The following is a 14,053-nucleotide window of genomic DNA, read 5'->3' as shown; positions in this document are numbered from 1 at the left end:
AGAGTGCCAAAGGAGGAGATTTTGTCAGGATCAGAAACTAAGATCCAGTCCAAGATGGATCTCTTGTTGTTTCTATTATTGTGTCTGGTTATATTTGAGATTAGCTGAGTATATTTGTGTAGGCTGACACATGGTGAGGGGTTCTTAGTGATATCTAGCCAATTGATGTTTGTGTCACCTAGGATTACCATTTCATTATTTATATTATTGGTTGTCCAGGCAAGAATTTCCTCCAAAATAGGAATGTTGTTGTCAGGGGTTATATATATGACTATGATACACAGGGATTTGTAGTTATTAAGTTTTAGTAATGCAATTAGGAGTTCTGCGTTGGAAAAAGTGGGTATTGGTTTTGAGTAAGGAATGACTGTGTAGGTGTTAGGGAAAAGTAGTGCGATGCCTCCACCTTTTTTGTGAAGCCTGTCACTTCTGAGGCAGGAGTGGTTGGGGGTAGGAATTCTGAGTCCTTGATGTAAGGTTTTAGCCATGTTTCAGTGATGGCAGTAATGTCAGACTTATATTGACTGATCCAAGCATGCAGTTGTGGGATTTTATTTCTAATGCTTTGGGTGTTGATTGTGGTGAATTGAATAGCTTTTGTAGGGTTGAGGGAGTTGTTTGTGTGGGAAAAAGGGCCAGGGTTGGGATGTACATCACCTGATAGGGTCAGGTTCCAGTAGGTAGGGGCAGTGCTTGTGGGAGATTTTTTGTTAGGCCTATAAAAAGTTCTTGATGGACTCTTGTTAGTTTGGTTAAGGTTATGTTTAAAGATTTGGTTGAAGGAGGGGTGATTTGGGGGGTAGAGGAGTATTAGTTTTTTTGTAAGATTAGGTCTGTGCTGTAGAGAGATGAGCTGATTACTGAGTAGCTAGGGAGAGTATGACTATGAGTAGCTACTGTAGGAGAGCATGGTGGATGTGGGATAGTAATGTGGAGAGCAGATAGTTTTAGAAGTAAGGATAGATATAGAGAGAGGATATTGTTGGTTATGAGAGGTATAGTTTAGTGACAGGGGATGTAGTGAGAGAGTTCTGCAGGATATAAGGAAGGTTTTAAGATAAATAGGATAGTATGGGATAGGATGACAGTGCTGGAGGTGTGTTGTAAGTGAAGGTAGAGAGGAGGTTAGTGTGTTGTAAGTAAAAGGTAGAGAGGAAGATAGTGTGTTGTAAGTAAAGGTAGAGAGGAAGATAGTGTGTTGTAAGTAAAGGTAGAGAGGAAGATAGTGTGTTGTAAGTGAAGGTAGAGAGGAAGATAGTGTGTTGTAAGTGAAGGTAGAGAGGAAGATAGTGTGTTGTAAGTGAAGGTAGAGAGGAAGATAGTGTGTTGTAAGTGAAGGTAGAGAGGAAGATAGTGTAGGGTTTTGTTTACAGGTGGAGTGGAAGGTGATAAGGAACTGTAGTAAGATATAATAGTAGTGGTTGTGAGTGGTAGTAGAAGTTATGGTTGGCTAAGTGAGTTGGTGTGGTTAGTGGGAGGAATTTGCTGGGAGTGAGGAGAGGGAAGGGGTGGAGTATCATTTAGATTAGAGGAGTTGTGGTAGGGGATGGTAGGTCATGTGAGTGTGAGGTGGTGATGTGTGGATTGGATGCAAAGGGGTGGAAGGGGTAAGGCTAGACATAAATCTAATTGCTTAGGGGGTGGGTGGGAATGGGGGTCATGTAGAGGAGCGTAGAGAGCTTGAGCATAGTGAGGGCGAACGGAACGTGGACAGCCCAGCTGGAAAAGTGGCACAAAATTTGAAAAAACAATCAGGTAACATAGAATGTTAGAATGCAGGCAAGTAGCCGGGTTATCAGACACTTATTATAAACAATAGCTTTGCTTTACTTATTTATTTTATGTTTGAACACGACAGGCTGCAGGTAAGGGGCAGAAAAGCAGTATGTGGACTGCGTCTATCTAGCTGGGGAATCGAGCGAGAGGTTATAAAGTAGTTATTTTTTTTTCAGGTAAATGTGTTCTGAAACGTGCACTTCAGGCACTCTTGTTCTCTGCTGCCATCTAGTGGCCTCACAAAGTAAATTAAAGCTTGGAAAGGCTAGGTGCGGGGCAGATGGTAGGGGAAGGGAAAGGAATGAAAAAGATACACTATGGGGCTAGAAGCAAGCTGGGGGATGAGGTTGCAAGTGTGCAAGCCACTAACAATAAGAAATTACCTTTAACATTGTATCAGTTACAGATTCAAGTTGTTTTAAGAAGACACCTACACTGTATTTAATGGAACTGTCTCCGCTTGGAGTCCTGGTCAAGGGAGGTCAGGTGGAGCACTAGGAGTTGGCGCCCACACAATTCATGGATAAATCAGATGGAGGGGCAGCTGCAAGCATTAGGCACACTGTAGAAAATGCTGTAAAAGAAAAAGGAAGAAAGTAAGCACTTAGGCGGGTGTGGGAGATTAGGACCAGGATAGTGAGTGAGAGACTCTAGTATCAAGATATAGAGGGATAGCAGGCAGAATGTTAAGGAGTAGCAGGCAGATTGTTAAGGGGTAGAAGCAGAGAAAGGAGAGTTGAAAGGACTAAGCACACAGTTAATTAAATCATTAAATGAAATTTGTTAGCAATAGCAATACCATCACATGTACTACACAGCCACAAATAAATAATCCAGTGTACCAACCATAAAAAGCCATACAGAGCCCTGAAATTAACAGTGTGCAACAGCTGAGATAATTACTTAATTCAGAATAAAATATACATTATAACAACCATGTTATAGCCAAAAGCTATACAGTGCCCTGAATGTAATGGGGAGTAAAAGAAAACAGAGCTAACTACTTAACTTAGCTGTTAGCATTTTAAAGAACCAAATAATAAATGAATTTGTGCAGCTTCCTTTGCATTTACTTAAATCAAATCAAATTACTATTTAACTTTAGCTGGTAGCATTTTAAAAGAACCAGATAAGAAATTAAATTGTGCAGCTTCCTTTGCTTTTACTTAAATCACATCAGAAAGTAAATTGCAGAGCTTTCTTAAAGATAGTCAGTAATTCAATAATGTCACTGCCTCCACATTTAAATAGATATCCTACTAGATATAAACAAATAAAGCCCCATTAATACAGTGCCTCATACATAATTCCAAAAGCAGTCACATACAATAGTGTATCAGTGGTAACTGTGGGATGCATGCAGCTGGGGGAGTTTGGAGGGAATCCTAATCACTGGGAACTACATTAGAAAAGAAAATACTTTAGTTAGACACAGTTTTAACTGGTACAAAGGATTGTGGGTACAGTTGAAGCGGGAAATTTCAAAAATATTAACAGAGATTAGAAGGGGGTAGGCTGACCAAGGAAAATGGAAGTACAAGTCCAAAACAACAATCAGTGAAGTGGCTTACAGGTAAGTAAAAACTGTGAAAGCAAGAAGAGAAAACAAGTACTACACTGGACCTGAATATTACTTTTATGTACATAGTTATTCCCAGGCCAGACTCATCTGTGTGAATGTAGCTATTTAGTTTGGAACCCTACCCTAAAACGCTGCTCTAAATGGAAGGTATAACTAAAGAAAACCAAGGAGCAACCTAAGGGGGAGGGGGAGGCCACTAACTGCAGGCAGAGCAAATGGGTAGTAAAACTGTAGCCTTGGTATTTTTCAAAATATCTGTAAAATTAGTTACAAATGTGAGTTAGCCCCTACTTTGCTATGGTTTCATAGTTTCATAGTTTAGTACTAGGCTATCTGCCCTGGGGCATTTATAAGCCTAGCCATAGTGATGTGGCTTTCGCCACCCCATGTAATGGTACAAAAGTGTACAGAATAGATTTAGAATACAGTGCCTCTGTCTAGTAGTGACACAGTGAAGACCCCCTTACATAACAGAATTAGTTTACTGTGCCTCTGTCTAGAAATGAGACAGAGATGACCCCCGGGGTAAACTTACGATCTCCCATCCACTCGTCAAGATTTCTCTTGAAGAGAGTCAGTGAGGGGCTCTGCCTAACATGAACTGGGATTCTGTTCCAGAGTATGGGAAGCCTCTGAGTTATGAATCTGTCCCTCCAGCATGTCCTATTCATATTTGTGCTGAGGTTTAAATCTTTAGCTCTCTTGGTTCTGATGGATTTGGATTTTTTGAGGTGGAGCATGTCCATCAATTCCTGATTGGACATGGCCTTGTACGTCAGGCACAGATCACCTCTGAGTAGGTGGTATGCTACTGAATAGAGCTGGAGTTTCTTTAGTCTGGCAGCATATGACATATGTTGGAGACCCTTGATCCTCTTGGTGAGGTACTTTTGCGGTCTCTCCAGCTGTTGCAAGTGCCGGGTGAGGTACATACCAAATGGGGCATTGTACTCAATCATGGGCCTGATAAGGGAGGAGTACAGGGATACAATGACCTTCTTTGATCTGGATGTGAATCCCTTCATGATAAGGTGGGCAAGGTAGAAAGTCTTTCTAACCACTTTGGCAACATGGGTGTCAAATGAGAGGTCACTATCGACTTGGGTCCCCAGGTCTCTGATTACTTTTTCCGTACTCAGTGGGTTACTTTTTCCATACTCAATGGGTTACTGTCTATGTAATAATTTGTGGGTACTTTGTTTTTCCCAAAGGGGATGACTATACATTTTTTGGCATTTAGTTTAAGGCCATGACTCCGGCACCAGTTGTCCGTTTCAGTGAGGCCTTTCTGTAGGTTGTATGTGTCAGCTGGTGTATCGACTATGGCGCCTAGTTTGCAGTCATCTGTGAACTTTGTCAGCCACAACCCTCCCATGTTTGCTTTCACATCTGAGAAATGCCGAACAAGAGGGGTCCCAGGACAGAGCCCTGTGGGACACCACTTGTGACTGGCTTTGAGTCTGACATGGCTCCAGCGATTTTGACTTTATGGGTTCTATCCTTTAGCCAGTTTGCAACCCATCTTGTGACATATGGATTTACATTTAAGCTGTTGAGCTTATCTATGATGCCTGAGTGGGGTATTGTGTCGAAAGCTTTAGCCAAGTCCAGGTAGGCTGTATGGACTGCTTTGCCCTCGTCAATGGCTCTAGTGACTGTTTTGAAAAAGTCAACCAGGTTCAAAAGGCAGGATCTGCCTTTTACAAAGCCGAACTGGGTGGGATCAAGTGTCTGTAGGTCCCCAATGTCTCTGTTTATGAGTTCCATAATGATTCTTTCCATAGCTTTGCAGAGCAGGCTGGTTAAGCTTATGGAGTGGTAGTTACCAGGGTCTGTAGAGGTGCCTCCTTTGTGGAGTGGGACCACTGTTGCTGTACGCCAGTGTTCAGATACATATCCTGTAGTAAGGCTAAGGTTAAATAGCATTTTTATGTGTGGGTTTAGTTCCTCTTGGAGTTCACGTAGCACGCAACCCGGGATACCATCAGGTCCCATTGATGCTGGGTTTTTAGCTTTGCTGAGGGCGGTGTCATTCTATGGGCTACAAAAGCTTTTTGTATTTGTATTTTACATAGGCATGTTTGTTGTCACTCAGTTTTTATTCTTGTTTTGTTTTTTTGCATACTGGTGTGACAACTTCATCATAGTGGTGCATTTTTTTTTACTCTTTGGACATGTTTTATGCTATGTTTTGCCTTTGTTTTGTATCTGTTGGAGCTTTTCTCCTCATGCCTCACCTGAAAATGGTCATTCTGCCCAGTCGGACTATCCTGGTAAACAAATGTCAAATAAACATACATGTATTTATTTATTTAACATTTGTTGACTGGGAAAGTCCGACTAGGACAGAGCCTATTTTCAGCAGAGGCCCGGGGACAAATGCTCCAGACACATGTCTTTGGAATGTGGGATAAAACTGGAGTATCCGGAAGAAATGCATGTGAATACGGGGAGAACATGCAGACTCCACACAGAAGGCAGCCCAACTGAGAATCAAACCAGAGAACCTGTTGCTGAGAGGCGACAATATTAATTGCTGCTCCACTGCACAACCCAATAATAAAACACTGATCCTTTTCAATCACAATCTAGAACACCAAGGCAAGGATATCTGTATTTTTTTATACAGTTTACAGTGGCCATGCAGCAAACCTTTTTGGGAGAAACGTATAATACCCATAAAAACCTGTGTCAGCATCACACAAACTTATCTTACACAGGCAGTAAACAAACATCTACAATGAAACATGGACCCTGCAGGTGTAAGCCAAAACATAAACACACAAAAGATCACCAACAATAGTTTGAAGTAACATTCTCTTCATCAAATCTGCTTATCAGTCCTCTTCAGATAGTATTATCTTAAAACAATGCTGGCAATCAGTGCAGTAAAAAGAGAAAAAAGAAAGTAGGAGTGCAAAACTGACAACCCAAATGTTACCTTTGCAGCCCAAATTGTACCCTCCTCTCCAAATGGGATATGCAGTAAGGTGACTGAGCTTTCAGAACATGGAGTGAGATCAATTGCAAATGAAAATTCTGCTCAAGGTGATTACATTTACCTATGTTGTTTTTTAATTGTCAACCCTCTCCCAAAATATATTTTATTTAGCATATTCCTGCTTCCTCCGGAAGGTCTAACTTTAACATGTACCTACACTGTAAAACAGATATAATGTTACATTTGTAATCTTGTACTTCTGCTTGTAGTTGTACAAATGAATTAGTTTTACAGTTATCTGCAATATGATTCTCTAGGGAACAGTTTACTATATTGTAAGATTGGCTACATATTTCTTAATGAATGTTTTATTATTGTTATTTACCAGATTTTTAGTTTATAACCACTTGGCTGGCTTGAAAATGATCCATTTCAATCGGTACTCCAACCTACTAAACAAACTTTAAATAAATGAATACATTCTTGATTTTCAGGAATCAAATATTTAACAGGCTTTCCTCATATGCTTTGATTTTGAGTAAACTCTGAAGTTACAGAAAAACATAGCATACATTGTATCACTGTTTCATGTACAATGCTTAGAAATAAACAACAGATATTGTTTTGAAACAGAACATTTACATGCGCTAAACAGGAAATTAGTTAGGGAAACAAAAGACAAACTAACATCCTGTAATGAATATGTGTTTTCGCACACACAATACAATATACCTGTCTTAGAACCTGATTTTTGCCTTTTCATTGTTTCATTCTAGCCTCTCTTTTCAACCAAAGCAATGAAATTCAATATCCCTGCAATATATGTGCTGTTTGAAAAGATTTACACATGAACCATGGACTGCATAGTGCTCAGTGGTGAAGGTTTCTGCCTCACAGATCCAGAGATCAGGACTTAGTCCTATCCTTCCATTATTCTCTGAATACACACATACTCCCAGTGTCTATTCTCTGGTTTCTTTAACAATCGCTTGTGGGATGGCTGTATCAAAGGCGTCCTCTTATCCTTTGGGGCTGTGGTTTAAAAGGGCCTACAAGGACCCAATTAACATATAAACCTAGTATATGTATATGGGCTCTTCAGAACTGATTTGTGCTGGATGGTATAGCAGAAACACCACCACAATGTGTGCGCATCTTCAACTAATAGGCTGAGACATGGTGATATTGATGATTGGAGTGGGGTTGCTACCTTTTCAGATGGTAACATGGAACATTTTTTTACTGATGTGAGGTTTTCAAGAGTATCTGTGCTGTCAGACATATAAAAAAGAAAAAAAAAAATAACTGCCACTGTTTTACTACAACAAAAAAACCTGCAGAATTTAGTTGTAATTTTTATACTTAATATCAAGGTGTTGAAGACATATGACATTTATCTGCTATTGTTCAATGAAATTTAGAACATTTTCCCCTGAAATTAAAGGACATTTACTATTTTTTTCATTATCCAGTTTCTTAAAAATTTAAAGTATCATGAGCAAGCAAGGAAAAGTGGCAACCCTAGACTGGAATGGTGGTTCATTTTCACTTACTTGTATTTCTTTACCAGAAAGCATTCTATTAACTTTATCATGTGATGTAGCTGTTTGTAGTAATCTTGGTGCCGTAAACATCAAGGTCTGCTCTTCTACGTAAAGTGTTGATTTTCTTTCCAGTTACTAAATAACCTATTAAACAGCATTGTGGTGTTTTATTTAATTTTTTTTCACAGCTGGTTGTCTGTTAGCTCAATGGGTTAAGCAATGGAGTACTGAAAATTGAGGTTGATTGTCTGAGGGTTCAAATCCCACCAAAGCTTTGCTATGCAAAGTAGTTATGGACAAAGTTTTGGTAGGGGAGTAGCATAATGGCTAAGGTCTTTACCTCACAGATACAAAGTACAGAGTTTGATTCTGACCTCTAGTTGTTGGTTAAACTTCTAATAGTCTGCAGACTAGTATTTACCTACGGATGGTATTTAATGGGTGGAAGGTTGGCATAATGATTAAAGAGTTTACCTTACAAATACAAGGTGCAAGATTTAATTCTCACGTGAGGTAATCGGCTAGGCTTAAAATGACCCACAAGAGCAGTTAGTTTTAGTACTAATCTATGAACTTATTGATTGTTAAGCTTTATTTGTTAGACTGATTCATATTCTAAGAATTATTTTATTCATTATTAAGGGAAAAGCTATAGTCAGTATAAATTCCAAAGAAGTGGTTACTAGAATCTGTCCCTGTTAAACACAGAACAGCAATACTTAAGTAGTCTTTCAGTATTAAGTGTGTTATATCATAACATGTATTCCATTTTGTAATCAGGTAGGACTTATAGGGTCATACGCATACTGGAGATATCATATACAATAGGAGTGCATGAAACCATAAATATGCATGTTTTTTATAACTCTTACTTTTTATTAATTGAACAAACATAGTTGCTAAAGTACATTAAAACTACTGGTAGTGGAGTGGGGGGTCAGAAAGGCTTAACACTAACAGCTGGCTGCTTACGACTGTCGAGTTAACAAATATTTACACATTATATAACATCTCAGAGGGTAAATAACTTCTGAATGGGAACCATTAATTTAGTGACTTTTTAGTGGGGGTGGGCTACTCCCAGTAGAACTGCTGATGGGAGGTAATGATTGAACAGCTGAGTAAGTCACAGTTTATAAATCAGTTGCCAAAATGTCAATTGTTCATAGCTGAAGTTTGCAAAGATGTTTTTCAGCCTTTTCAACACTACAAATAGCAGTACAAAGTATCTGAAAGGAAGAAAAGGTACGGCAGCTACAAAAGAAGGCTAATTACATAAATAAAATACCTTAACTGTTCCCCAGCAATCATGACTTCAGCCTTGTGATGCTTTTCTGTTGCCTTTTTTCTCACCCCATTACTGACACTCTCCATTGTCAAAATTAAATCCTTCTTCAGTGACAACTATGAGGTGTGAAGTGGAGAAATGTCACGTCCTTCTCCTTAAAAGAAAAAGTCTCAGGTCAGAAAGAAACTGTTTTTGCATCTGATTCAAGAGCTGGCTTTATTCATTAATGCAATGGAGTTTGTTGAGGAAAGTCACTGATTTGCTGAGCTGAGGAATAGGATAAATTGTGTTTCTGCATCCAGTTCTAAAACTCCCAAAACAGAATAAATTGCCTTTTTCCCTTCCTCCTTTTCTTTTGACTTCACTGTAAAGTGAAATTCATTTTGGACAGCTTGCCATCCTCACATGAAAAAGAGTTCATTGAAAAGCACGGCTGCATTTTAAAAGCAGACCTTCTTCGCTGTAAGCTGGCTTCTCATGTACCTGGGCTGCAGTCCCGTTTGTTTTGCTTTCAGCTTGACTTTCTTTGCAATGGTCTCTCAGGTAGTGACAGAGGGAGGTGCATCTGCTTTGGTTGCTGGGAGGGGAGGGATTAGTTTACACTGGGCAGGGTCATTGTAATTTGATCCTGGAGAGCTAAATTACATCTATAGCACTGGAGACGGAAAACTACACAAATCCTTTTGAATCTCTGCAGTTCACCTGGCAGTTATGAGAACACATTAGTATTCATTTTTGTCCCTTACAAAGTACCAGCACTGAAATCTGTAGCACATGTTTTTAAAATGGTCAGATATTGCACTATGGTTTAAATGTGAAGGAAACAGAACAAATGCTTTCTTTTTTTTTCTAGAGCAAAAGACCTTGTGAAATTGTTATGTATTATTTTAAGCTTGATTTCTGCAGCTCACAGTTACCTGTACAGGTGCATGGGTAGCTGTGTATATAAACATTTCAGGAAGAAAGTGTCTGCCGAAGTGAAATATGTAAGGATTCTTCACTGTGGGGTGCATGCAGGGCATCTGCCTGTGGCTTCACAGACTTTGCTTGCAACCCCTCACCCCTTCACTCAGGTCCAGTTTGCTAGCAATGCCTCTCAGGTCAAGACTGCAGGAAGATGATGTACACAATGCCAGCACATAGCCAATTAAATGCCAACAAAAAGGCCTTGAAAAGTTAAACTGTATATACAGAGGAATCCAGGAGGGACTACATACCACTGCTTTTTATTTTGTCCAGAAGTGCTCACTGGTTTTTCCTGGACCAAGTGGCCCTCAGTTTGTAATGTTTCATTGTTTGACAGACAGCATATAAATGCTGCCTTACACCTCTTCTGAGGCTCCAGTATAAGTATGCAACCTGGGTTTTAGGAAGTAACTGAAATTAAGTGAAGGGTATAGATAATTGATTTGGTAAGTTTCATCACAACTTTTTACTTGAAAGTAACTCTTCAGGAAATTTTTGGTGACAGCAGTACACGAGTACAGCAATCTCACAGCCAGTCAAATATACTAAAGACATGGAACTGAAAGCCATAGGCCTTTATGCTTTTCTTTATTTAGTGTTTTAAATTTTTTTTTTTTTTTTGTGGAACAGTGATTTTTTTTTTCCCTGGGAAAAAAAATTGCTTAATTGTGTGAGTTTGTGCAAAACCATTAAAGCAGGCACTACTGAAAGGAATTTGGAAAAATAGGCACTAAGTCTGTGTGACTGCCACCATAGAGTTGGTTTCAGGAGTGAAGAACCTGGCAGATCTCATGGTCTGACTCTTTGGTTCTGGGTTTTTAGGCATATTTCAAATCCCACTGTCTCTTTTATTGCAAACTAGTCCCACTACTTCAAGTTTTTCACTGACTTTCTGCTATTAGTACCAGTTATTCAATCATTTATTATTATATAAAATAAATAAGTAAAGTTATAAAATGTGAATCTGATTCTAAGCTAAGATAACTATTTAAGTCAAAATATACCATTTCTATACAAATAATTCAAGAATTCTCTAAATTCAGATCCACAAACCACAGTTTATAGAAAACATTGATCTTTCTGTTATTAAGTAGGAAAGTCTCATATTGTAAAGAATCTCAATGACATCTCGTTTACAAAGTATCCAGCAATAGTACTTAGAAAGGTCTGCATGGGGGAGATCTTCTGATTGTGCCTACTGGAGATAGGACAACTGACAAAAAGGCATTTTTAATATGAGTGTGATGTGCAGACAAAAACAGTAAGACTATAGCCAGCGAGGGCAAGTGTGAAATCTACAAAAATACTGCTGGACCAAGTAGAGCAAGAACCAAAAAATTTCGACCACCGCGTTAGCGAATAAAACCTTTAATATCGCTTTCATCCCCTCAGAGACTTCTTCTGAATAAATTAAAACACACAAGCACTGCACTTTTATACATTGAATCAACAACAATTGAATACCCATGTATTCAATCATTCAATTAATCCATCAACCCCATCCAGTGTAACTAACCTAATCACAAAAACGTTTTATTATTAAGCTGCACCATAATTAAAATGGCAAAAATATTTATAATATCTGTCTTAACACATTTCACCATAACTATAAACATACATTTCTATTATAAAACTATGAATAAAATAAAGGATTCTTAAGAACTTTTAACCTTCTATTTTTCAGGTAACATTTAATATTGATGGAATCATTCATTCCTGGGGGTTTATCAGCCCCCAGCCTTATGTTTATATTTACTTGTACAAATGACATGAACCCTCGAGAGTTCTTCACCTCTTTGCATGCAAGCACCTCTAGTAGGCTCAGGTTGGCAGAGCTGCTCCAAGTTTGCTGACCTTAGCTAGCGAACTGGAGTAAATCCGAACTAAATTCAAGGCAACCACCTTGTAAAACAAAAAATAAATATACTCTAAGCTTGCATTGCACTTTTTTGAACTGTATTTTGACTAATTGCTACTTCATTTTTTTTGCTGTTGCTACTGCTGTGACCATTTTTTCTACACTTTGCATTTCTGGTACTACTGTATTTTATAGCATAGGCTAGATTCAAGCTTACTGAATCTAGGCTAATTAGTATTAACTGAGCAATAAAACCAGCCATCCTACATTAAAAATGCCCTTCTACACCCTTGTGGCAGAAGTGTGCAGCCTCAGAGTTGGGGATTGTTGGAATAAGGCTCCATTTTGTGCTTTCCCATTGGTTAGTTTATGCTAAAACTATTTAACTTTGTGTGTATTTAAGCACCATGTTTGCACATAACTGCGCACCATGAAACAGGATTTAGAGCTGCTGTGTATAGACACAAACACTTAGAAACACAATTTTTCCTTGATATCAGCTAGAACACTTAGAAACACAATTTTTCTTTGATATCAGCTAAAGAACCCTCCGTAGCTCCACTGCCACTCTGTGCATAACGCAGTTGTGCATTGATACCCAGCGAGCAACTCAGCTGCGCATTCTGAGGTGCTGACTCAGTCTTCCACCTTTAGCCCTCCACAGAATAGGCCACCTTTGTTAGTCTCACAATCAAACCCTGGTCCATCTAGGCCATCCCCACTAGTTACTACAATATATACCTGTGATAATGGATGGACAGTTTCATACCATTTCTCCAGCCAACTTGATTGACATGGGTATCCTGAAGCAATGTAGCAATTGCATCATGTATACTGACAACCACTTGCTCCTAAAGCAAACAAAAACAGTATGTGAGAGATGTAACTATACCATGAAATTAGAATCAGTTCTCTCACATAATAATAAACAAGGCATACAACAGGTTGTCACCACAAAAAACTCCCCTCTCACATAAGATAAGGTTAAGACACACAAACCCACATAAGTGGAGGTACTCCCTAACAGCCTACCAAAAGACCAGAGACCTCCAAGCACAAACAACATACACATACTGGTATGAGAACAGAATCCACCACTACATATAACAACACACATATCAGTGTCTCAACAATTAATGCAAAATACCTCAAACCAAATGTTGTGGTCATAAGACACTCAATAGTGAGACATACAGATGTCCCCCTCACCAGGCTGAATAATGAGAAGGTCACGGTCAGCTGCCTGTCAGATGCCAGGATCCATTATATCACACGCGCACTCATGTTACTTAGCAACAATTACCGTTATGACTCTGTCATAGCACATGTTGGTGTGACTGACTTGAGATGTACTCTCTAGACTATATGAAGAGAGACATGACAGAACTCTCTGATTATGTGTCCCAGACAGGTACGTCCTTAGCCCTAAGCAACATTCTGTCTTTAGCTTGGATGATGCCCCAATACAGTAAAAAAAAAAAAAAAAAGATTTATTTATTTATTTATTTTATTTATTTGCAGTTTGTTAACCGGGAAAGTCAACTGGGCCAGAAATGAGCCCATTTTCAATAGAGGCCCAGGGAGAAAAGCTCCATAATATTACATAATATCAACAAGGTTAACAAGTACAATACAATACAATTTTCAAAAACTACCAAAACACAGTAACATATAAGACAGAATAATAACATTTGAGCAAGGTGCTGTAACAAAGCACTGAATGAAATTAAAACACAGGTATTTTGGAGTACATAATGGAGTGCAGGTATTTATGCACTCAGAGTTTCACGAGGTGAGAGGGAGGAAGAATTAGAGGAGACTAGAACAGTGAGAGGTGAACAGGCAGAGTTATGAGAAAGGGAAAAAGGGAGAGGGAGTGGAAATGAAATGAAGAGATTTCAATAATTGACTTAACTTCTGGTGTCACTTCATAGGGATCCAGTATCTGTCTGCCTGGGATGACGTGGTCGACAGTCCACACTGTTTGCCAGAGATGGCCTTCACTTGTCTCCTCAAGGCTCTTGGATATGGCAAAGATGCTTGACCCCCCCATAATGCCTTTTTTTAGGCACTGTCCAAACAACAAAAATTCTGAATC

General features: G+C 39.0%; 1 protein-coding gene across 1 annotated transcript in view; it reads right to left on the bottom strand.

Moving 5' to 3' along the window:
* LOC122816842 (DEP domain-containing mTOR-interacting protein-like) overlaps window positions 1–9,642 on the bottom strand; it is a 699,106-nt gene extending 689,464 nt beyond the window's left edge. The window contains exon 1 of the mRNA XM_044089901.1: window positions 9,132–9,642. Coding sequence (XP_043945836.1) covers window positions 9,132–9,217 — 86 coding nt within the window. The 5' untranslated portion in view covers window positions 9,218–9,642. The remainder of the gene's footprint in view (window positions 1–9,131) is intronic.
* Between the last annotated feature and the right edge of the window lie 4,411 nt (window positions 9,643–14,053).

This window comes from Protopterus annectens, chromosome 12.part0 (genome assembly GCF_019279795.1).
Source record: "Protopterus annectens isolate FY-2018-M chromosome 12.part0, PAN1.0, whole genome shotgun sequence".
Classification (NCBI taxonomy): Eukaryota; Metazoa; Chordata; order Ceratodontiformes; family Protopteridae; genus Protopterus; species Protopterus annectens.
Note: the sequence above shows the minus strand (reverse complement) of the source record. Positions and strands in the feature narration are given on the sequence as shown.